Genomic DNA, 24,301 nt, shown 5'->3' on the forward strand with positions numbered 1-24,301 from the left:
CTATAACGTAGGAGAACTTAAGTAAAAAATTACCATCCCATAAAGCTGTATTTTATTGTGCAGTTGAACTGCATAATCTTTATTTTTGAATCAATATAATGTGAGTGCTGAGTAATATTTTTCATAATCCAAAAATCTATTACAGATTCTCAGCTACCAAAAATGTAGCTTGCAAGCTGCTGCAAGAGGACAAATGAAGATCCTCAGATTCTGTGCCTGAATCCTTTTCATCCATCTTAGGCGGTGCTCACGATGTTAGGCTATATGTGAGGCTCAGCAAAAGAAGGGTGGACCGTGGCCCCAGATCAAATGTACCCCTCCTTGGCCATGAATCCAGTCATCCTTGGTTAGAGAATAAGTCTCAGTTTATCACTCAAAATGTTATGGGATTCAGTGGCTTCTGGGAAAATGTTGGCTCTGTGAGTTAGCCAAGTAGGAATCAAAACACCCACTGCTCAGAAGAGGAAGCCACGGAATCATGAAGCTGAATGAAGCTTGATGTGGCCAGGGATTTGCAGACGAAGCAGAGGTGAGTCTTGTGCAGATGGGGCTGAGGGCATCTGAGGGCTGGGCAGCTGCAGGCCCTCAGCCCTGCCAGTGTCCTGGTGGTGAGCCCATGACTGGCAGCACCTCAGTCCAGCATCAGGGGAGCTGAGGAAGCCCCCTGCTTCAGAGTTCCTCAGGCTCCTACTGCCTGGAGAAGCTACGACAGGAAGCCCATGTGCTCAAAACACTTGGTACAGTTGGGATGCAAGCTTTGCTAACAGCACTCATCACTACTGAAATACTGACATCTAAATTCTAAGGTTTTCATGTCTGAGACGCTTTTAACACTAATACTTCTTTAACAATCTTTCTTACAATCTTTAATTTATTCATTTGAATTTTAAAAACTTGACTCTTAACGACTTTGATTTTTGCTAGCAGGACACCACTCTGCAATTAAAGCCACATGGACAGGTAGAACGCAGTGAAATAAAGGGATGCCTTATGTAGCATATATTCGATTACTGCCTCCCGCTTATTGAGGTACGCTTTATCTCGCTTCTGTTGTTCAGGTAAAGGCAGAAGGAAAACCTTCTGTTAGATTTGTTGTTAGATTTTCCACGGCATCACGTCAGGGCCTTCGAAGCTGGATGAAGAGAGAATTAGGGGATTAACCCTAAACTCAAGAGCCAGCTTGAGAGCCAAGGTGAGTAATCCCGCTAACAACAGGATTTCCTGGAGGGTGTAGAGGGGATGTCTGAACATCAGCTTTCTCCTCCAGTCATGTGGAGCCCACGGCAAGAGCTCGAGGAAACTATCAACTAGGAGGTGCCTGCTCCTGAAGAATGCCACCTCGTCGAGGGGTCAGAGCTCAATCTCCTACCTCCCTGAGAATAGCACCCAGTGCTAGGAGCCCTCTGGGTAGAGCGGTGTGTCCTCTCAGGTAGACTGCCTTAGAAGTGGGAAAGGCACAGGTGACCACCCTACACCTCAGGATGCTGAGAGAGCAGAGGGAGCTGGGCACAGGCATGGTTGTTCCCCCTCTCAGCCCACAAGCTTCCCAACCCAGTGAAGCCTCCCTGGCCTCTATCAGGAAACCAGGCACGGAATGGGTGGGGAGGATGCCCACACAGGCAATGAAAAGACCTTCTCCAGATTTCAGGGCTGAAACGTGGACCCCATACAGTGAGCAAGTTCTGTGTCCTTTCTACTTCCTGTCCAACAGTAAGTGGATCAGTGTAAGCAGACTGGTGTTTACACAGGACCCAAGTGTTTATTGGAGGTTTATTGAAACAAATGGAAGAGACCATGCATGGATAATTTTGAAAGAATATCACAGAAATCTCCTTATGATTAAGCTATAGGCATCTTTTTTTTTAAGTCACTGATATGAACCCACCAATAGCCTCCCTGTGGGGAACACTTGTGAGGAACATCAATTTCCTTATGTCCATGGAGGAGATGGAAACAAGACCCTCAAAGCCTCCAGGAAGTCTGAGCAGCCTGTTATTAGTAAGTACACCAGCAGCCGCAGCACTGAGGGAGCTGCCCAAACACCTGCCACTCCAGCTTCCCCATCTGTGAATGGGCAGATCAGACTGCCCAGACAGGACGGATTGAGGTGACCATTCAGAAACACAGGCGGAATCCCTCAGGCAGTTCTGCTCAGTGCTTTCTGATGGGGAACACAGAGGGCTGCGTTGGAGGAAAGCTGTGATGCTCTAAGGAGAAAAGTATTGATGGTGATTATGAGACACCACAGAGAAAAGAAAGAATGGGAATATGTGCCAGGCCTTCAGAAATTCAGGTGACTTGGATGTTCAATTTCTTGTTTCTAGAAGCAAAGAATGAATAGATTTATCATCTGAGGATTTAGGGATTTTAAATTCTCAGTATTACTTAAAGCTGTATATTAAAGGTTATTCATTTACAATCAAAAAAAGAAAAGTTGGCTCTGGATTTAAAATTGTCTTCTGTGGTGAATCTACCAAAGTGACAGTACAAGTAAGCATTAACTTACACTTGACGGAATGAACGTTAATGACAAACAGATCAGCCCAACCTGTTAAACACCATCATCTGCACACAGCCAGATGAACAGACTGAGAGGGACAGAGGGGCACTTCTCAGCTTCCTCTGACAACCCAACAAATTAAAAACTGATTAAGTTTTTTATTTAGAAAAGCATAGCACAGTATCATTTCTGCTTGAGGACAAGCAATCCCCACACAGGTCTCTACTAAGAGTTAGCAGCTTGGGGCTCTAACTCAGCACTCCAGGGACCACCCCATCAACTAACAGTCATCCTCTCCAGGGACACCAGACAGGCTCGACAAAGCCCAGCCCACCACGCAGAGCTGGTGAGCTGCAACGTGCCACAGTCACACAGGACTGCCGTGAACTAGGACAGCATCTATCTCCCCCACAGCCTGCATCTCATTCCTCTTTCATCCCACCACAGGGTCTGGCCTGTCACAGACCCTCAACAGATGGATTGCAAGAAAGAAGTCAGTTTCTTTCACGGTCTCCTGAGGAGAGTATGGGGTTATGAGGGTCTCCTCTGGGCTTGCGGAACACACTGACTGCCTTTGAAGTCTGACTTTCCATATTTTCCATTTTCAGCCAAGTTTCCACAGGATCAGGGACAGCCAAGGTTGCCTTCCTTATTCTGGCAGGTTTCATGCCCACCAGCTGTCCTACCCTGTGTTCTCGTCATCCGTGAGCCACAAGACGATCAGGGCCATGTTACAGGTGTTTGGGGAGGACAGGTGGCCCCTGGGAAAGGGACAGTAGTTTATGTTTTAATTATTCATTATCCCCTCCAGGTACCACCCAATAGATAATGTAATTTAACATCAACCTGTTTCATATGCTATTAAAATCTGCTCCTTTTTTTCTTCTGTCAGCTACAAGCCACAGTGAGGTTTAGAATAACCTGTGTCTGAAAAATTAAGAGACAAAAGAGGGAAAAGGGCTGCCCGCTGGCAGAGTTCTCATGTCTATTTTTCATTCTTGCTTTTACACATGGAGTGGGGGTGGTTCACAGATAAGAGATCACCTGACTTAAAGATGCAGAAGGTTACAGAGCCATGGTGGGGCTCTTTTTTCCACCCACAAACCACACAATACTTATTGCATAATAAATATTATTCAATTCAATTTGAAATAATTCAAATTATTCAATTTGAATAATAAATATTATTCAAATAAATGTGTAGCACACAATACAGCTGTATTTTTTTTTTACACTCATTCATTTTTTCATTTGGCAACTTCTGTCACATTAGCTGAATAACCTGGAAGTGGTCTGTTGCCTATTTTCTAAAAGGCTCTTCCATCACTACCTGCATCACTCAGTCTTAAGAGTTTCAGAGTTGACTTTAGAGAGTAGCTACAATTTGCCTGGCCGAACACACTGAGACTGGTAATTGGCTGCTTGTCCCTCCCATTTGAGCCTAAGTCTACAGCCCAGACATACTGCTTTATGGGCACAAGTAGCAAAGAGAAAAAGGCAGGTAATGGGTGAGAAGGTGAGCACATGAATGACAGGCTCACTCACTTCCTCCAAAAGAAATAGTGAAAACCCCTTAGTCCAAGTGCCACAACCAGAGTCTCTCATCTTGCCCAGAAACAATCCCCTCCTCCCTAGTCCTCCTGCTGGGCCAGTGGCCCTTCTGCCCCCCTGGGGCATAAACCCTACTTCCTCATTTATCACTTTCTGCTTCTGCAGGCTCATCCTTGCAGAGCATTTTTGTCAGGCCTTATCTTGCCATTCCCACCACCTTGATTCTCCCTGAGACACACACAGCCCCTCACCCAGCACTCCCAGCAGAGCTCCTGGTAATTCTCCTGCCCGGTTCATTTATTCTTACCTTCATCTGTCCATGTATTTGTTCATTCAGTAAACACTGACTGACCCGGGGACACAGCAATGCCAAGACAGTCACAACCCTTGTCCCCATGAGGCTTATGATCTCACACAGAGAGACAGACAACAAACAAGCAAATGAAATGTACTGAACATGTCATAGTAACAAGTGCCACGGTCACAGACGAAGCAGGGAAGGGAAACAATGACAGAGGTTTTCTACTTGTGACAAGGAGGGCCCCTCCAGGGGCTGCGTTGATTACAGACCTGTTCCCTGCTCCCTGCTGTGCCAGCACGACCTTCCCCTGCTCAGAACCATTTTGTCATCCCTTCAAGCCACCACAGAAAGTGAAGAGGAACTAAAAAGCCTCTTGATGAAAGTGAAAGAGGAGAGTGAAAAGTTGGCTTAAAGCTCAACATTCAGAAAACGAAGATCATGGCATCCGGTCCCATCACTTCATGGCAAATAGATGGGGAAACAGTGGAAACAGCGACAGACTTTATTTTGGGGGCTCCAAAATCACTGCAGATGGGGACTGCAGCCATGAAATTAAAAGACGCTTACTCCTTGGAAGAACAGTTATGACAAACCTAGATAGTATATTAAAAAGCAGAGACATTACTTTGCCAACAAAGGACCATCTAGTCATGGCTATGGCTTTTCCAGTGGTCATGTATGGATGTGAGAGAGAGTTGGACTATAAAAAAAAGCTGAGTGCAGAAGAATTGATGCTTTTGAACTGGGGTGTTGGAGAAGACTCTTGAGAGTCCCTTGGACTGCAAGGAGATCTAACCAGTCCATCCTAAAGGAGATCAGTCCTGGGTGTTCATTGGAAGGACTGATGTTGAAGCTGAAACTCCAATACTTTGGCCACTTGATGTGAGGAACTGATTCTTTGAAAAGACCCTGATGCTGGGAAAGATTGAAGGTGGGAGGAGAAGGGGATGACAGAGGATGAGATGGCTGGATGGCATCACTGACTCAATGCACATGAGTTTGAGTAAGCTCTAGGAGTTGGTGATGGACAGGGAAGCCTGGCATGCTACAGTTCATGGGGTTGCAAAGAGTCAGACACGACTGAGCAACTGAACTGAAGCCACCACGCAAGCCTCCATCTCCATTCTCATCTCCCTGTCCACAGCTGTGGCACCAGCAGTAAGAACTAGCAATGGAAGCAGTCACGGCCCCAGAAATAGCAGCGAGTATGACGAGGGCCACTTCTGTTTGCTGAGCCCTCTCCACACCCACCTTCCTCAATTTTCACAGCCCCCACTCCACCACAGATGAATCCCCAGTGCCACCCATGAGCCTCTACCACCATGCCTCCCACTCAGCTCTTGGCAAATTTTGATTGTTGTCTGGGTAAATAATTAGCCTGGGCTCCTATGAGTATCTGCTTCTACACAGGGAGATAAATCTGCTAACACCCTTTGATTAGAAAGCACTTTCATTGTACCACTATAAACTTGTATTAAAAATGGAACCTAAAGTAGCTTAAATTAAATGAGTTATATATAATTAAGAAGGCCTTTAAGGCACAATAAGGCTCCTTTTCAATTTTCTTTTATAACAGAGTCAGAAAGAAAGGCACCCAATGGTCAGCATAGCTGGACTGCTATTCACTGAGTAGCCAGCACTTCTGAAAGTGCGAGATAAAACCGATAGTGTTCTCCTGTCCCTTTCCAGCTGCACTTAAGTAGGACATTCCAGAAACTTGAGTCTGCTCACCCACGAGATGACATTCAGAGCAGTGCCTAGAAGGTGGTTGTGAGAATAGAACGAGGTGTGTGCAAAGAACTGTGAGCATCACTGCTCAGCTGGAGAGACGTCTGCCCTCGGCCTACTGGTCAGGAGCCAGGCCAGCCTTAGGCACCCACGCCTCACAGAGGGCCTTGCACTTGGGGCAGGGGCACATGAGACTGTCTCCAACAGCTGGAACCATCTGTCTCCCCGAAGAGCATTTGCTGAGAAGGACAACTCTGAGGGCATTCAATCTGCACTTCCTCCATAAGCCAACCCAGTGGTTCTCGAACAGGGACGTTTTAGGCAATCCAGAGTTCAGACCATGCCCCAGACCAATTAAATCACAGCCTCTAGGGCAGGGACACAGGCATCAGTGGTTTTTATAAAGCTGGTTTCAATGTATGGATACGATCTCCCCCAGAACAGGCTCTCACCCTGCTCATCAGTGCTGCTCATCACAGAGCCACCAGGACTTCGGCAGGTGCCAGGAAGGCTTTCCCAGGCATAGCCACTGTACAGAGAAGCACAGATTTCTTTCCCAGCAAGATTTAGTAAAGCAGGTGGATAACGGGGCAGGCCTGGGCTCTCTTTCCCTGGGGAGCCATGCGACCCCAGTATCCAGATCTCAGCAGCCATTGGGTGCAGGTGGGAAGGGCAGGCTCAGCACCAGAGCTGGGAGCCTCCCCAGATTGGGGAGAACAGGATGACTGGCCTGGAGGACATGAGTTGGCTTTAAATGGTTGTAAAGGTGCTCATCTGGGCCCCAGCACCTTGGGTCTCCAGCTCCAAGGTGCTAAGGTCCACCTTAGTGACCACAGCTGTAAGCTGGGATTCAAGGTAGTGCCTGTGAGACTGCTAGGAGACCCTACAGAGGAAGGGTGCTTGGTAGCTGCTGTAACTTACCAGTTCCCAGCTACGGACACTATCTGGGAGACTGCCCAGCATCGCCCTGTCCCCAACCACGAGCACAGTGCCCAGAACCAAACAGGTACTCATCAGTGTCTTGGGGCCCCTGGAGCAGGGAGGGACCAGCAGTTTCTTTGCCCTAGTGAGCAATAACAGGCAGAGACAGGGTGAAGGATGGCTCCATCAGTTGATAGTGTCAATCGTGAACCACCAACACCCAGCCAGAGCTGTCCCTTCACTCCTCTTCTTGCACCCACCCCAGGCTATCTACCCTGACCTTCTCTGACCCTCTGGTGCTGCCCAAGAGCTGACTGGCTCCAGCGCACTCAAATGCCAGGATTCCTTCCCCCTGGGGCTCTACAGTGGGCACTCTGTATACTGTATAGTGGGGGCCTGCCCCGCCCCCAGAGCTGCCCCTCCCTCCTCATCCATGAGACAGGAGCCAAGACTTCCTGGTGTGCTCACTCCCCCTGGAGGAGGCAGGCACACTTCCACAGGGGACAGCGCCGGCTCCCACAGCTGAGCCAACCTCAGTGCCCTGTGCACCTGGGGCTGCCCGACCACCCTCCACGGTGGTTTCTGTTCCAGCAGGTACATAAGGAACTCTGGCTGTAACTCAGCACTGACCCCCTCACTCTCTTCCAGGGGCTAGTAGAAGAGTCAGCAAACACCAGCATTTTCCCACTGGGATTACTGACCCTCCAGAAATCTGTATCTGACAGTAATTGCCTTAGTCACCGATTCTGGGACTCCTGCCTCTTCCCTAAAGTTAAGGGCTCAGAGTCTAGCTTCCTAATTCTCAACCCTGGACAGTTCTCAACCCTTGGGCACTTTCCAAGGCCAATTCTTAGAAGCAGAAACAGGGAAAACCACTCATCACTGTCATGCTTAGGCCTCCATCCAGAGCCCAGACACCCAGCTTCTATGTACACAGGCACTGCAGTGGGCCTGGCCAGGCTCTGCCCTACGAGAGGGCAGATGCTCAGGGATCCACAAGGCAGTGGCTGCAAAGTCCGTGTTAGACGCCCCCTTGATAAAGGGAAGAAAATAGCCTAAGAGTGTTTCTGCTTCCATGGCTGCCCCATAGCCCCTTTCCCACAGTGGGAGAAGACAAGAGAAAGTTGTGTGTTGGGGAGCCAGGCCGAAGAGGGATGGGAGGACATTCTATGCCACTGCCCCCAGGGGAGAGCAGGAGGCTCCCTCAAGCTGCGCTGCCTGCTAGGAGGTGAAAGGGTCTTATCTGACGTGATAGAGTCTTCTCTGGCCTCCAAAGTTCATCATCAAATGTTCTTTTAAATTTTGGCTGCTCCACTAGGCAAGTGAGATCTTACTTCGCCAATGAAGGATGGAGCCCATGCCCCTTGCTTTAGAACTGTGGAGTCTTAACCACCAGACTACCAAGGAATTTCCCAAACATCCTTTCCTGAGCCTCAAAAATATGTAAGGTAGGGGTGGGGGTGGAGAAAGCAGCTGGAGCTTGAGAGGAGCATGTGGGATGGTCAGAAGGCCAGTGCAAAGCCCAGCTCCACCACTTCACACACAGGAGACCTCAGGCAACTCACCATCATCTTGAAGCCTCCACTTCCGCATGAATAAAATAAGAAACGTAATGGTACCTCATAGAATCTTTTTGAGAGGTCAATGAAGTGACATACTTAAAGCTTTGACAAAATGAGAGCTGTTTATTAATGTTATCAACATTCATAACTATGCAATTGAAAGGAGTCTCTATCAGGAATCTACTTATTCCTTATGAGAAATGTCTTCAGATGCCCAGTTCTGAGCTCCAGAGGGCCCCTGGCCTGACATCACCCACCCTGGCGGTGTCCCTGGTTCCCTAACACTCCACACTCTTAGTTACCCAGAAATAGACACGACAGCAAAACCTAAGTTGTGAATGCAACAAGATTCTGCACCTGGCTGGGAGCAAAGCTCAGCCCCAGAACCGAGAGAGCATCCACTGTGTCTAGATTCTGTGGCCTAATTATCTCATGGCAGCTCAGTTGTGCTGTTACTTACTGGATTCCACAGAGTGACAGCCCCTCTAAGAAGAGACACCTGGTAAAGTCACGACTCCCCTCCCACGAAGCCCCTTCTTTCTTCCCAAGAACAAGTCCATCTAAACCTCAAGGCAGCTGTCCTAAAGAGCTCCCTGCCCTTCAAGATGCATGAGCGCTAGAGTCGCAGGGCCACCTCCAAGCCCCACAGCCTGCTGCCCTTTACTCAATTGCTGAGGGGGCGTGAACACAGTCATGGGGGGTCGGGAGGGTCAGGGTGACAACTGGCGAAATGCTGAGCCAGCACATGGACATCAAGCAGCCTTTACAGCCTGTCTGTGAGCTGGGATGAGCCAGGGAGGGTAAACTGGGCTTCTGAGCTGCCTAGCCGCAGACAGTCCAGGTTGATATGGTGAAGGTACCACGGAGACAGGTAGAGGAAGCCGGGCATACAAAGCAGAAGAGCAAATATTTAAGACCATGTAGGCAGGTGTCCTAACCCAGTTCCAGCTCTGAAGACGGGAAAAAGCACAACTTGATAAATTGCCGGCACTTCTGAAAATTCAGCCCACATTGCTCCAAGTGCTGAAAGGTTCGAGATTGGCTGCTCAGCCTTAGCAACCCCGGCCAACCACGGTGACCTGCTCTCTCGCTCCTTCACTCGAGCCCCCCAGGCCCGTACCCACAGCCTCCATTCAGAGCCCCTGAATGGCACTGCTCCTCTGGGGACCTAACCTCTGGCCACACGTGATGGGACAAACACAAATGCCTGGCCAAGCTGAGCCAACCAGGTTCTGAGACTAGACCTAGACTGGGCAGCCCAGGGCCCTGAGGCCAGAGCTTGGTGTACTGGCAGGGCAAAGCTATAAGATAAAGGCTCTGAGACAGGATCTGCAGGTTTGCAGAGAAGTGGGTCTCCAGAGAGAACAGGGAGAGAGCAGAGAGGAGCATGTTGGAGATGGCGAGGTGGGGAGGGGCACAGGCTGCCTGAAGACTCTAGCCTTGTACCCGCGAGGCAGCCTGCAGGGCTCCAAGATGACACACCTGTGTATGCAAACCCACTGGAAGGTGCTTCTGCTCATAGCCACCAGGGGGCACGCATGAGTCACTTGGCCAGCAGGCCTGGGCAACCATGCCCAGAGTCCCTCCTCTTCTCCTTCCCCAACAGACCTGGTCCTGCTCCAGCACATCTACACGTGAAAAGTCCCTCCTCCTCAAATACTTAAGTGTTCTCCCCACCCCCATCTCTGCCAGCCTCTCCAAGTCCCTCCATCTCCAAGAGGTCCTTCCCAGCCTGCCTCCCACCCAGTGCCTCTCTGCTCTTAACTCTCCCGTCACCCACAGTTAGGCCCACACTGCTAACTGAACACATTCCACACTGCATTAACTGCTCACCATGTGCATGTTATAGGTGATTTCTTAGCCATTTGTCATGATTCCCTTTCCCTTCTCATAACCCCGAGGTGAGACATCAGCCCACCACCTACAGGGCTTTCCTACAGAATGCAGCTCAGGAACCTCCTTTCTTGTAGTGTAAGAACAGTCGTTTTCAATGAGGTAAGGCTTCAAGTCTATTTTACATTTTCATCTAGAATGTATAATGAATCACAGATAATTTTGTCCTAGTCAAACATGGTCACAGAAGTGTTTTCTTCCTGTGAATTACTGAACCAACTGGTACAACCCATTGGACATGGACGGAAACCTAGCTCAAGATGGGACTCGAAAGGAAGAGATAAGACTCCCAGGTATGACAGTCTGGGCAATGGGGTGGCACCATCACACATGACAGCATCCTCGGTGAGATGAGACAGAGCAGCAATGGGCAGCCATTCCCTCCTTGTCGCCAGATAAAGTCCTCTGGGCCAACAAGAAGGCCAGGGCCATATTGGACAGAACCACCTTAGCAGAGAGCCCAGAGGGATGCACGCCTGCTCTGATGGACAAGTTCTGGTGGACACCACTGGCTGCTGCAGTACCCACGGTGTCCGGCTTGTGGGGGTGACACCCTGAGATGCCAGCTTCTTCCAGCCCCCAACCAACCCTCTTGAGGGTTCCAGGGCAGCTGAATCATGAGCCTTGGATGAACCTACGACACTAGGGTTGCTGTTAGCCACAGCCCTTCTGCAGAGGAGAAAGTCTGGACCGTGAGAACAAGCATCCTGCTACGGGACCAGGAGCGGGCCAACCCAACCAGGGAATGGGGGCGGGGGGCGCTGCTTCCTGCTTTGTTATTTGAGGAAGAGACCTCATTTCCTTTAGGCTGAAGTCAACATAAGGTTAAATTCCTCTACTCACTCAGATTCCAGTAGCCAAGTGTTCCATCACCTTCCCAGTTCTCCACCCCACTGGTCCTCAAGCCCCAGGAAGACGATCAGTCCCATTTCTCCTCACCCAGTCGGCCCTAGAACATGGCCAAGCACACAGCAGAGTGCTCAGTGGATACCCGCTGATGCCTAGGATTTAAGACCACCTGGTGTCCCTATTGGCCCAGATATCCCAGGGTCCAGAGACCCATACCAGGTAGGTATACTGCATCCTGAGAAGGGCAAGCGGGAAGCTCTGCTTTTAGACATGCTCCTAAACTACACTGCCAAGGGAGGGACACCCAAGCACAAGGCAGAGAATTCCTTTCTTCACAGCCAAATGCTAAAGTGAAAATAACAGCGTATGTAACAACCGAAGAGAAGTGAGTGGAGGAGGAAGAGGAGGCACAGTGGGGCACATTTTAGAAGCACTCCAATCAGAGCATCGCCTGGCAGGCCGCCCCCATTTCAAATCTCCTGGTGTCCCCAAGTCTACTTCCCTGGAATGAATGCACAAAATGTGGCGTCAGCAGAACCACAGAAACCTCAGGTCTTCACTAGAGAGGAAGTTTCCCAGCAAGTTTTAAATGCAAGGCTAGAGAAGCAAATATATAGAAAGAGTTCTGTGTTCTTTACTTAGACAGAAAGCTTCAAAAGATAGAACGGCTTAGGCAAGCTTCACTCCAGTTGACCTAAGACGTAGCATCAAGAAAAGCCATCAGGAGTCTTACACCTTTTTAGCAACATCCCCAGAGACAACTTCTGTTCTCACTGCCCTCAATCCCTTCCTCCCTTGGTAAGGATAGTTGGCAGCTACCCTCCCTGGAGCCACAGGCTATTTCTGCTGACCCTGAAAATGTAAAACATAAACAGAACATCCTGCATTTGAGTTTACATTGCATTCTTGGGTTCCCATCTCAGGTGAGGGTCCAGTGTGCCTGCCTCATGTTCCAGCCTCTTTGCAGAAGGGACCATTAGGGTCAGGCAGGCCCAAAGCCCAGCGCATGAGAGAGACAGCAAGTGAGTCAGGGATTCAAACCCCTCCCCTATACACAACCCATAGGACTCTGTTATGCTTCTACTGGATGCTGGAAAGGATGCTGGAAAGATCTGAAACTGTGACTGGATTCTACTATAAGTGGAAACCAAAGACCCGTCTGGTCTCTCCAGGGATTTTTTTTGTAAGGAGTCCTAGAAACTCAAGTCTCCTTGTCTAAATTCCTATGTGATGCCATAACAATAACAGAAGGTCTCTGACTCATTCACTTACTTGACAAGTATCTGAATACCCTACCGTGTGCCAACCCCCCGGGACACTGGGGACCCAGGGGGCCCAGACTCCAGGACACTGACCATTCCACCAGAAAGGGGTGCCTCCCACCACAAGAGCCGCCCTGCTGAACACTGAGCGACAGGTACTGCAGCGGCAGTGACTTGCCGGCTCCCGGTGTGAGAGAAGTGCAGTCTTCTTGATGGGTGCTTAGCAGGGTTCTGAGATCAAGGGCACAAACCACAGCTCTGGCAGCCATGTTCTGAGCAGCTGTCCATGCCGGAGATACATGTACCATCTTAGTCCTCATGACAACTCTGAAATCAGGGCTTTTATTGCTTGCATTCTACTCAATGCTAAGCTGAAGGTCAGAGAATAAGGAACTTCCCTCAGCCACACAGCTGGAAGGGAAGCAGCAGATCTGAGCCCCTGCGCCCTGTGACAAGGGGCCCCAGAGTCAAAGGCAAAATAGGAGATTCCTTAGGCAGCAGTGCAGACAGGCAGTGCAGCAAGTGAATAGTTTGGTCCCAGCTGGAAAAAGCAACTATGGGATTTTAAAGCAACAATAAACATCATGGAGGATGAAGAGGAAATGTAGAAACTCCAGGGTCCAGTTAGGTCATGGTGGGGAAGGCTACCTACAACCTGTCGATGCTAAGAGCTTGCCCACCACCAGCCAACAAGCCACCAAGAGCACACACAACTCTCAGCCTCAGTAGGGAGAACTGTGTGGTCAGAAAACCAGGCCATGCTCCAGAGGCAGGGGCCGAAACCCAGGTGGTCATGTTGGCCACCTCTGTGGTGGGACCAATCTGCCAGTCCCCTCAGAGCTGCTTAGGTGACCAGCCACCATGGCTCTTTAAGCCACTTCCTATTCCATTAAGGGCTCACTGGTCACCAGTGATATTCCCTGGAAAGAACTTTCCTGAGAAATACAGTGATGACTTCCCAACTCTTAAAAAAAACACACACATACACTTCCTATCCCAATCCAGACCCTCAACAGTTAAAGTATTAACAAAATTAACAGTGGTAGCTTTCCTTTCCAACTAAAACTTCAGGAGCGTTTTAGTTTGAACTCAAGACACTCTTGGAACACTGGTAAAGCGGGGAAAGCAGGGCTCAGTCTCCAGGTGAAGCATCAAGCAATCCCTCAGGTGCTTTTCTAAAACCGCCTACAGCTGAAGGGAAAACAGTAGTGGTTCCCTACAGGCCAACCCAGCATCTTGTCGGCACCAGCTTCTCCGCTCCTACCCTGCACAGAGTTAGGCTGAAATGCACCCTTTGGCCAGGGGAAGGCCTGAGTCCCACAGGTCACTCACCCTCCATTCTTCATTCTAGCCAAGAGCAAACTCTCTTGAGTTTTCTTCTTCCCGAGTGGAAGTGAAACAAGACTGCCTTTTATTAGCATGAAGAAGTTGTCCACCAAATAGCAGTGGTGTGTCAGGTTTCGTGAGCAGACTAAAGAGATGGCAAGAAAGTTTCAAGATCGTGAATAAGAAATCCTCACCCTACTTTCCCTTAAGCTCTCTGTCACCTCCACATATAGGATTGCTGGATGTGACCATGGAAACCTATCTGTGGGGGACTCGCCACCACCTACACGGAGGGCCCAGGGGCTTCTTTCTGCGACGAGCACCCATCCTCTCCATCTTGGAGCTAATAGAGCTTTCAAATTAGGACAGACACCACAGACTACAACTCTGGAACTAGGTCTGGGACCTAATGTCTTGACAGGGCTCAGACTCCATCTCAGCAGGAAATTCAAGGCCACACTAACCACACACTTCTGTGGGTTTCAGTTCCATGTGAACTACCACGTCGGCCAAAGGCTGTGCTTGGGTTTTTTTCATAAGATGTTATGGAAAAACCCAAATGAGCCTTTGGGCCAACCCAAGAGATGGATGTTCCAGTGATTTAACAGTTATGTCTGACTGGCCCTTAGACACAACCCACCTGCGTGGGCAATCTAGAACATGCCAGTGTCAGGCTTCCATGGGACGGACTGCCCTTTTCCCTCCAACTCTGGCTTCTATTCTTCTTTATAAATAAGAAGGTACAAAGGTATAAGGAGGTGATAGGGATTCCTGGAGTTAGCCGAGCTCATTCTTCAAAAAGTTTTCATGTTTCTGCTTTGTGAAGTCAAAAGGTCTAAGAAGCCCTTATCTGAGCATAGTTCGTAGCACATGGCAGATACGCAGCTCTTGTTAAACACTGAGTAAGAAGACAGTTTCAATTCCTTTCTTCTTAGCATGTGAGAACTTCTCTCCCTGACACCAGCAGCAGTTTCCCCAGGGGAGCCTTCTTTGAACCCAGGTCTGTATGTGGGATATGGCAGTGTTTCTGGCTAAACAGACTCCACGCAGTCTCCATGCAGAGCTCCTCAAAGCTATTCCTCCCCAGAGGTGTGCACCCAGGAGGTTTCAGACAAAGCAAGACAGGCCACGCCTTCAGACTTCACACCTGCTACTTGGCCAAACAGGATTAAGAAAGAGAGGTAGGACTACATCTGAAAGAACACTTTGAGCTTTCTGCTCATGTTTTAAAGGGGCCCAGTCTGCAGCGATAGAATTTAGGTGTGAAGTAAGCCTAAAAGGGACCTCCTCTGACATCCTGATCACCCCTCACTCTCCACATCAGGAAACTGAAGTCCAGAGAAGAGAAGGAAGTGGTTCAAGTCCATGGAAGTAGCTGTGCCAGGCTAGACCTGAGACACCAAGCCCAATCAGGAGTCCTGTGTTCTCACCCCGAGACTCGCAGGCTTGGGGCAGACTGAACTTCTGAGCTATAAGGCTGCAACAGTGTTTAAGGGGCTCTGCTTGTTCCTGTTCTCTTCTCTCCCAGTGCGTCATTTCTCAATTTTGGGATTGGGTCAAACGGCTGACAGGCTTTACTGGGACCACAGAGAGATGGCTAAGCCAGGAAACACAGGCGGATCACCAGCCCACGGCACACACCGCATGTCAGCCCAGCTCAACCTCCAGAGCTGCGCAGCTCCCCACCAACCCGCAGTAGCGCTTAACAGCTCTCTCCCTCCACCCTCCCAATTCCATCCTGTCCCTGTACTTTTCTGTCTGTCCTTAACACACCCAGATCCTTCCCTCAGGGACTATTTCCTCCAAAACCTGATTGTAGGACACCCACCCTTGGAGGAGGCAAGAAGCACTAGGTAAATCACTGCCCTGGCCCTCCCCTCCCCATCCCCTTCTGGCAGAATTCTGTTTCCTTTCTACCCACAGTTCAGTTCAGTCGCTCAGTCGTGTCCGACTCTTTGTGACCCCATGGACTGCAGCACGCCAGGCTTCCCTGTCTGTCACCATCTCCTGGAGCATGCTCAAACTCATGTCCATTGAGGCTGTGACGCCATCCAACCCTCTCATCCTCTGTCATCCCCTTCTCCTCCTGCCTTCAATCTTTTCCAGTGTCAGCAACTTTTCCAAAATTTTCTACCCTGCAAGGGTCCATTCACCACTCCCTACTAAGCCCAGCAGTGCTATCAGGGAGACACTGTAAAATTAAACTGAAGCAAAATTCATTTTATTTTCTGAATTTCACTACAGTTCCTGAAATACCTGAGCAAAGCATAAAGCTTGGTCCCCAGGGCAAGCTGGAGGCCCCAATCATCCGAAGGAATAAGTGAGGAATCCCAGGTTTCACTTTTGGAAAGAAAGAACCTGCAAGATATTAGAACCATGATCCCATGAGGGAAGAGATCGGGTTTCTCTGCGTCTAGGACTTCCTGACTCAGAGAATTTCTAAGGCCAAGATGCAAGTGTGTGTGGTCACTGACAAGTGAGGGACCAGACTCTGTGGACAGATGGCTTCTCCAAGCCCTGGGGGTCAGGTGGGCTGCTTCCTTCATCCAACAGCATCCGCTTGGCCCTGCTGCAGTTTTTTCAGGTCCTGGACCCAGAGCATCCTAAGCCCTCCCTCCCTGGAGCCGATGCCCCTCTCCCTCCCCAGGGGGCTGGCAACAAGATGAGGCAGTGGGGGCAGAAGGACAATGAGCCTGGCTTGTAGGACAGAGAAGCAGAGCCCCACACAGGGGGCCTCTTGGAGTCTGACACCAACAAGGCATTTTCTTGTCTCTGAATGGGAGACAAAAGAGACAACCCACAATCACAGAGAACTAATCGAGCAGATGATTGGGGCCTGGCAGAGCTGATGCTGCCAAGTTTCCCCAAAATGGAAATCAGAGCCCTATTTACAACGCCTGGCCTAATGTCCTGATTATACAAGGATGGGAAGTTTCCTAGAGAAGCATAGATTATTTAGCAGCAGAGGCATAAATAAAATAGATACGTAAATGCTAAATTAAGAGGAAGAAGAATAATGGCTTTCTGTGAACTCATAAATGTTTATTTTCCTGGGTCGCAGAACTTTTCAGAACCAATTAAAACTCTGTCAACAATGATATGAAAATACCAAAGGGGCACACAGTACACTAGCTGGTACAGAGTAGGTTTGCCAAAACCGGCAAGAGAGGACGAACATCCGAAGATGGGGGCTTCCCCTGTCCATGGATTATAAATGAAAATAAGACCGCCAAACACAGCACCAGTCCAGCAGTCGTGGTCCCCAGAGCAGCCTGGCTGGGCGCTGCGGCCAGAAGCCGTGGGACACCAGGGTGGGAGGCACAGGTGATGGTGAGGGCATGGGAGTGCGGGCTGACCTCTGGGTATCAATCACCTACGGACAAGCCAGGTGCGACCCAGGATTCGGAGATCTAAGTTTGCTCGTCTGCCTGCTTGCTTGACTCAGACCCAGGCTGTATCAATTCACCGACCCCTCACCTTCCTGCCCCTGCCTCCTCTCCCCCAAGCCAATTTCATGGCAAGCTATTTCCCAGCATGACTGCAGCCTGTGTGTTTTTCTCCTCTTCCTGACTACAGTTAACATCAACCTGTTAGCAGGAAGCTTTAACAACAACAAAAAAAAGGCCAGGGTTCATCACCAACTGGATTTTCCTTCTTGAATGTGTGCGTGGGAGAGGGAGGCTGTGGGATGCCTCCAGGGCTTTTCTGCCCACTGTCCTCTGGGACTGGAAGTATTAGGGCCTGTTCATAAGCACATTGAAGCTCAAGAGACCCTGGACTGGAGTAGGTGCAGCCCACACAGTCTCTAAAGCCAGCTCATCCAATGTCCCTGGGACTTGGAGTACTGTCACCACCCTTCACCCTGGAAATTATGAATTTATTCACATCTGTAGATGGGAGATTGCAATCTCCTGATTTTCCCCAAGAAGCTAACATCCATACCCTCTGACACAGAGCAATCAGCAGACAGTCAGACGCAAGAGCTGGAGGAGCAGAGAAGAGGCCTCCCCCTACCAGAACCACCCCTGCAGCAGACGTCTCATATAAGGAGTGCCATCTACATCCCAGTGCCCCACATCCAGTGAAAGGTGAAAGGCCCATCGCACTTTCTTGCTAAAAGTGGTACACCCAGTCTCATCTTCTTTGAAAGATAGTTAATGCTGGAGTTTGGCACCAGGGAATGCTGAGGAAGGGCGATTCCACAGAATACAGACATAAAACCTGTACGCAGGCCTGTGCTGCAGGTGAGGCCTACGAAATGCTGAGTACCAGCCTGGACCCTGTCTGGGGTCCCCCAGGAAGGAGGGAGGTGGCTTTCTCTTCCCACAAACAGAGTGAGGGGCTGGAATGATCAACTAATCTTCCCCAGCCATCAATCAAAAAGAAGTTGGGGGCAGGGGGTGGGGCACACCACCACTAGAAAGGGGAGGGGAGCCTGGTCTTAAATTCAATCAAATGTACAAGGACACTTATTAAGGGAGAAAAAGGTTTTTTAGGTTAATGCTCAGTCTTAGCAGCCTGAGTCCTCCTGAGTGCCCAACCAATGTAGAGAGAAGCCAGATCATTTAACTTCTCTAAAATCTGAAGGTGTCCTCCCAGGGAGAGGAGTGCAGTCTGTGTCTGGAGCCAACCCTTGCAGAACGGGGAAGGGCAGGCCAGCCCTAGTGGGATCCTGCTCTCTCAGGCTGACCCCTCGGGTCAGGGAGGACGGGAAGCATCCTGACTCTGATAGCACTCCTATATATCTTGCTCCTCAAAGATCCTTGTGTGACTTCACACACACTTAAAAAAAAAAAAAAAAATGGTGCCTGACCTCAAAGCACACCTCTGCTCTGTAAGCACCAAGGCATACAAAGCTAACAATTTTAAATGGAACCAGTATCAATATTTACAGATATTTAGTGTGTGACTAGAAACTATAGGGAAGAGCAATTTAGGAAAACTTCAGTAAAATCAGGAAGCAGGCAAGAAGGCTAATAGCCACCATCCAACCCCAGCACATAGCAAGTGATGCAACATTGTATCTAGGGCTCAAAGGGGGAGGGGACCCTCCCACACACACCTGCCGCTCAAGAGGGGGTGTCACTAGGGACTGTTACCACATCCCTTCTCACTTTCCAGGTTCCCCCCATTATAAAATTCTATGAATATTGATTTTTATTACTGTATCTATCTTGGCCAGAGTATCAGGGCAAAGAGGAAAATATAACTATTTCGGAATTTCAATAAGTTGTATCTCTTCAAATTGTTTCCTGTATATTCAGGATTGCATTAGTATTCTAGACCACGTCATGCCACTCAGCTCTTATTAAACAGGCACTCCACCCAGCTACATTTCTTTTTTATCTACGTTTGTAAAATGGTAAACTCCTTGAAGCTATTTCAGATTCAGTCTTTGTACATAAAACAATATTTTAACAAAATTCATATTCATTATAATTGCTTTAAAAATGTGCAAGCACACACACATTGGTCATTTAATCCTTGTTTACCCTTAGGACATTTGAGTAATTGGCATAATAACTTGAAAGGCAAATCAAATCTCATTAATGCTTTCCAAGTACTTCAAAAATCTCAAGTCAATGAATGTTTTGGGAAGTACTCCTATCAGGAGGAAAACACACAGGGAAACATTTTACCATTTAGTTCCTGGAAAGGTTTTTTTGATTTATTTATTTATTGAGTCTCAGGAAACTGTTGGTTTTGATTCTTCTAGAAAATAAGACTCCCTGAGGAAACTGCTGGAGGAGTTTAATATGGTTTGTGAGGTGAGCTCTGGATATGTTAAGAGCTATGGTTCAAAGAAGAAACTACCCAGACCCTGTGACACACAGGACTATCTTGGATGTTGATAAAGTACGAGCACCGCTCAGCCCACGAGCTGCTTACAGGTCTGCTGGGGAGGGACCATTCATGCCCCCATCGGACAGGAGCCTTCAGCACAGGAGGTGTTAAAAACTCATTTAAATACATGACAGTCTAGTGCAAAATTGAAAGCACCAAGGTGACTTCATGACTAGTACCAAATGTTGAATAAATATCGACTGACTGAGAAACTCAATACGCCTCTGTCCAGAAGAGAAAGATAAAGAAGACGGCTTCATTCTTATGCTAAAATAAAATTTAAGTGTTAAAAAGAAAAAGAGATAGGAAAGATTAGGAGTAGGAGTTCAGAGAGAGATCAAACATGATCAAGAATGGTCAAAGAAGATTTTAAAGAAAAGGTAAGAACCAGAGCAAGGCCTTGGAGCAGTGGCTGATTCAGACTTGCAAAAGAAGGGGAGGAGGGAATAAGAGGACCCTAGCAAGTGAGGCCACAGTGGGACCGTGCATTAAGTGCGATCAAGGTCAGCCAACTAACCAGTTAACGATGTTGGACAATACATGTCTTGCCCTCTCTAAACATTCACAGAGGTTGTCCTATGTCCTGGGCCCATTCACATCTTTATCATCTCATTTAAAAGTTCGCAGAAGCAGACTCAACAAGCACTCATAAAAAAGACTACAGCAAAGAGAACTGGAGGGCTAAGGCAGATGTTTCTGCCTTCCAGAGCCCACAGAGGCATCACTTCCTTTCCCCAAAGCACTGAAATTCCCAAAGCTGGATGACAATGGCATCTCTGGGGCTCTATCCTAAAAAGGCAAGCAGGGAGCACAACAATACCCCCAAGCAAAAGAGCCTCACTTCCTCAGGATGAGCAGCATCTGCTTTTTCTTGTTGGTATACAAAGTACTAGGGTGTTAATAGCTAAAATAAAGAAGCCTTGGGTTGATATCAACTTACCTTCAATTTACCTCCAGCTAAAACCCACCTTAATTGGCTCGACTGTTTTAACTAAAAAGAGCAATTTAAAACAGTGGGCCAATGAGCTCCAACAGTAAGAAGACTAAACACACCTTCTGTGTGTTTGTCTATTTGCTTTTCTAGTAAATATTCAACAATATATTTATAGGAACTAAGTGATCGTTTTCCCTCTATATGAGTACGAGTGTAGTGATTAAATGGTTCCCATTGGGAAATGCCGGGCTTGCTGGCAAGTCGGCCTTCAGACTCTTTCAAAAGAGCATTACACTGCATCCTTCATGGAGCTAGATGGGAGAGATAGTGTTTCTATTTAATCATCTGCTCACCACAAAGGGAAGCCACACTAACTTCGGCAGGAAAAGTGTGTGCATTAAATTACTTCTGAGGCTCCCTGAAGAGTAAGGCTTGTAGGTTTGGGACTGCATTACAATTAAGTAATAATGAAAGAGAAATCATGTCTTTTGATCAAATAATGCATTAATCCTACCATATACCAGGTATCACTGTTCACTCTCCAGGTACTGCTGAGTTTTGGGGGTGACTGTGTTGGGAAGATCTCCTGCAGAAGGGAAAGGCTATCCACTCCAGTATTCTGACCTGGAGAATTCCATGGACTGTACAGTCCATGGGGTCGCAAAGAGTCGGACATAACTGAGCGACTTTCACTTTCTTCCTTATTCCACAGGACAGGACGCAGGCACAGAGTGAAGGAAAAGGGGGTCCATCTTGGAAAACAATGGCAATTAAGATGGCCTGGAAAGCTCGCAGGTGAGAATTAGTATTCACCGCATCGAGGAAATCCTAGGTAGGTTTAATGGAAGGATGGTCTAGTCATTTCTTAAGGTTCAGCACGTACAAAACATTTTTGTCAGAAAGCCTACATCCCTCACAAGCCCCCAGTTCATGCAGCCCACTACCTGAGCAGGGCGGATGCTGTTTAGGACTCCTCTTCACCACTCCAGGCCAGAGCTAAGCAATTAGCAGGATGGCGAGACTCTCCCGGGAGGCATTTGAGAACAAGTTTTTCAAGCGCTTTAGAAGCATTTATATATACCTAACATGCCATTAATCATTCTTATCTGTTCATTAAGGCCGGCTCCCTCAGGACTTCCACCCGCCAGTTCTTACTCTGCCTGGTTCTTTTATCTACATAGCTGAAAAGGATTCTATTTCCTTTAAAACATATTTTGTAATTAAAAGACTTCATTAATTCACAGGGGTGTGTTCCACCGATGAGTCGGCACTTTCAGAGTACTCTTAAACATACACAGCGGCCATTCTCGGGAGGGTCTGCGTAGAAGACAAAACCTGCAACCACAGCTTGATTCAGGGATACATCTTCAACCCTGGAGAGATTTCCGACCATTGTTATAGCATCATATAAACCTCCAGTCCCTATCAACACACATGGCTTCCTTCTGTCCCCTACTGCAAAGGGAGCAGGGTTTTCACTTCCATTGCAATCTACTTGCTATAAACTACAGGCAGAAAGGAAATCAGATACTGTAACAATCAAAAGCAATGAGTTTTAAATGTCATGCCAGATGTGACGTGACTATACCTCTGCCGGGGACTCTCCCACACCCACGTTCCATCCTCCGCTGGCTCCTGGGTTCATCCATCCTAGCGCAGCAGGCAGGGAGGCTCCGAACAGTGTGAGATGCAGCCAAAAGCCTCCTGGTCTCATTTTGTTGAGTCTGTTGAGAAAATGACAAATGCCCAGCACTAAGCACTGCAAAATGTAAGCAAGTCAAGGGGTAGTGAGTGAGTGAGCACCTGCTCTCCAGAATCAGATAAACATGAGTCTATGTGCTGGCGCCAGGTCTTCTGGTTTCCCGTGGAGAAGTTACACTACTTTGGAGCCTTAGTTTACTCATCTCTAAAGTGGGGTCAATAATATGTACCCAATAGGGCTACTGTGAGGGCTGAAGGAGGCAGGGTTGGGCACACAGTAAAAACTCTAAATGCTGACTGGCATGCAGAAACCCACCTGAAATACACCTGTCACTACATCTGTCAGAACAAGTGAGGGTGGAAAGGCTGAGACAGCACTGACAGGTTACCATGTGTCCATGCGTCAGTTTCTGCAGACAGCATTTGCAGCTGGGCACACAGTAAACACTGGTGAGAAATCATGTTAAATCTGTAGTATTCCTGTTTGTAGCTGAGGACTCAGGTAACAAGATTCAGTTCAGTTCAGTCACTCAGTCGTGTCCGACTCTGCGACCCCATGAATTGCAGCACACCAGGCCTTCCTGTCCATCACCAACTCCCGGAGTTCACTCAGACTCACGTCCATCGAGTCAGTGATGCCATCCAGCCATCTCATCCTCTGTCATCCCCTTCTCCTCCAGGCCCCCAACCCCTCTCAGCATCAGTTAACAAGATAGTGAACTTCAAAACATTAAGGGGCCTACTCGTTTCATTTCTGTTCTAAGACCAATCCTTCTTATAGTAGAATTCAAGCATCCACTGGATAACAGGATTTCAGTAACATTTAAGATGTTTTATGAGACTCTTTTTAGTATTGTCTAAAATACTAGAGGACGAGAAATGGGCAATTGAAAGTAATAAAAGAATTACATGGATGCAAAAAACACAAAGGATCAGCTGTAATAAAAATTCAACATCCTAATATATACTGGGCATTGTGTTAAGAGGACAAAGACACAGACTGGTGCATTTGTCCAATTAGCTGTCCTTTTGAAGGTTTCCACTGTGAACATATTCCAGCCTTAATTTCAGTATCTCTGAGAAACATAGCCAGATAGAGCTCATCATGCAGTATTTACAACTCTAACCCAAGGAAACTTTAAGGGTTATTGATTTCTGTGAGCACCACACAATTTAGTGCTTAACTGCATGTGGTCCACACTGCCTAGTGCTCATGGCTGCGGAGATGAAACACAGAGTGCCTTGGAGGCCGGCACCCCTGTGAGGTGGCTCAGGGCTGGTCCAAAGCAAGTGTCCAAGTCAGAAATGATGAGCTGCTTGAGAGAACGTACAGCCTGTTTGAAGGATCCACCCATGCTCACTCCCAAAGCCAACAGCTTAGAAGGATCCCTGTGCCACACAAGGAGAGGAATCAAACGATCACTAGAGCTGCTGCCAGGGCTGCCAAACAAGTAGACTGCCTGCCACCTTCCAGGCTTCCTCTGGCTGCCTTCCATACCCCAATAAAGCTGCTGTTCCAGACTTGCTTTATGTCCCCAACTTGAGACAAAAATGCCCACAGCAATGAGGAGCTAGACTGAAACTTGTGGGCATGTAACACTGGCCTATGAGAGGCAAGGCTATATGTTATGGCTGTCTTTTAAGGAAGGTATCTCTCTTTTTTCTTTTTTTTTTTAAGGAGTCCACAGACTCCTACTCCTACCCATGTTTCTTCAGCCATTCACCTTGGACATCTGTAGGGAAAGCTGGAGCTACGGGGGAAAGAGTCTGGGTGGCCAGTAATTACAACATGACAGTCATGGTCTCAGCGCCCTCTGCACCAGCTCCCGCCTCCGAAGAAGGCAGAGCAAGGTGGAACTGGTACAGCGGCTACCTGGGAGAAGGCTGCAGCGTTATCAGCAGCCACCCAGCGCTACGTTACCCATCCAG

At 48.3% G+C, this 24,301-nt stretch overlaps 1 protein-coding gene across 1 annotated transcript in view; it reads right to left on the reverse strand.

Annotated features, from left to right (window-relative positions):
* FSTL4 (follistatin like 4) overlaps positions 1-22,385 on the reverse strand; it is a 415,914-nt gene extending 393,529 nt beyond the window's left edge. The window contains exon 1 of the mRNA XM_068981325.1: positions 22,260-22,385. Coding sequence (XP_068837426.1) covers positions 22,260-22,385 — 126 coding nt within the window. The remainder of the gene's footprint in view (positions 1-22,259) is intronic.
* Between the last annotated feature and the right edge of the window lie 1,916 nt (positions 22,386-24,301).

The sequence above is a fragment of the Capricornis sumatraensis genome, chromosome 9, assembly GCF_032405125.1.
Source record: "Capricornis sumatraensis isolate serow.1 chromosome 9, serow.2, whole genome shotgun sequence".
Classification (NCBI taxonomy): Eukaryota; Metazoa; Chordata; class Mammalia; order Artiodactyla; family Bovidae; genus Capricornis; species Capricornis sumatraensis.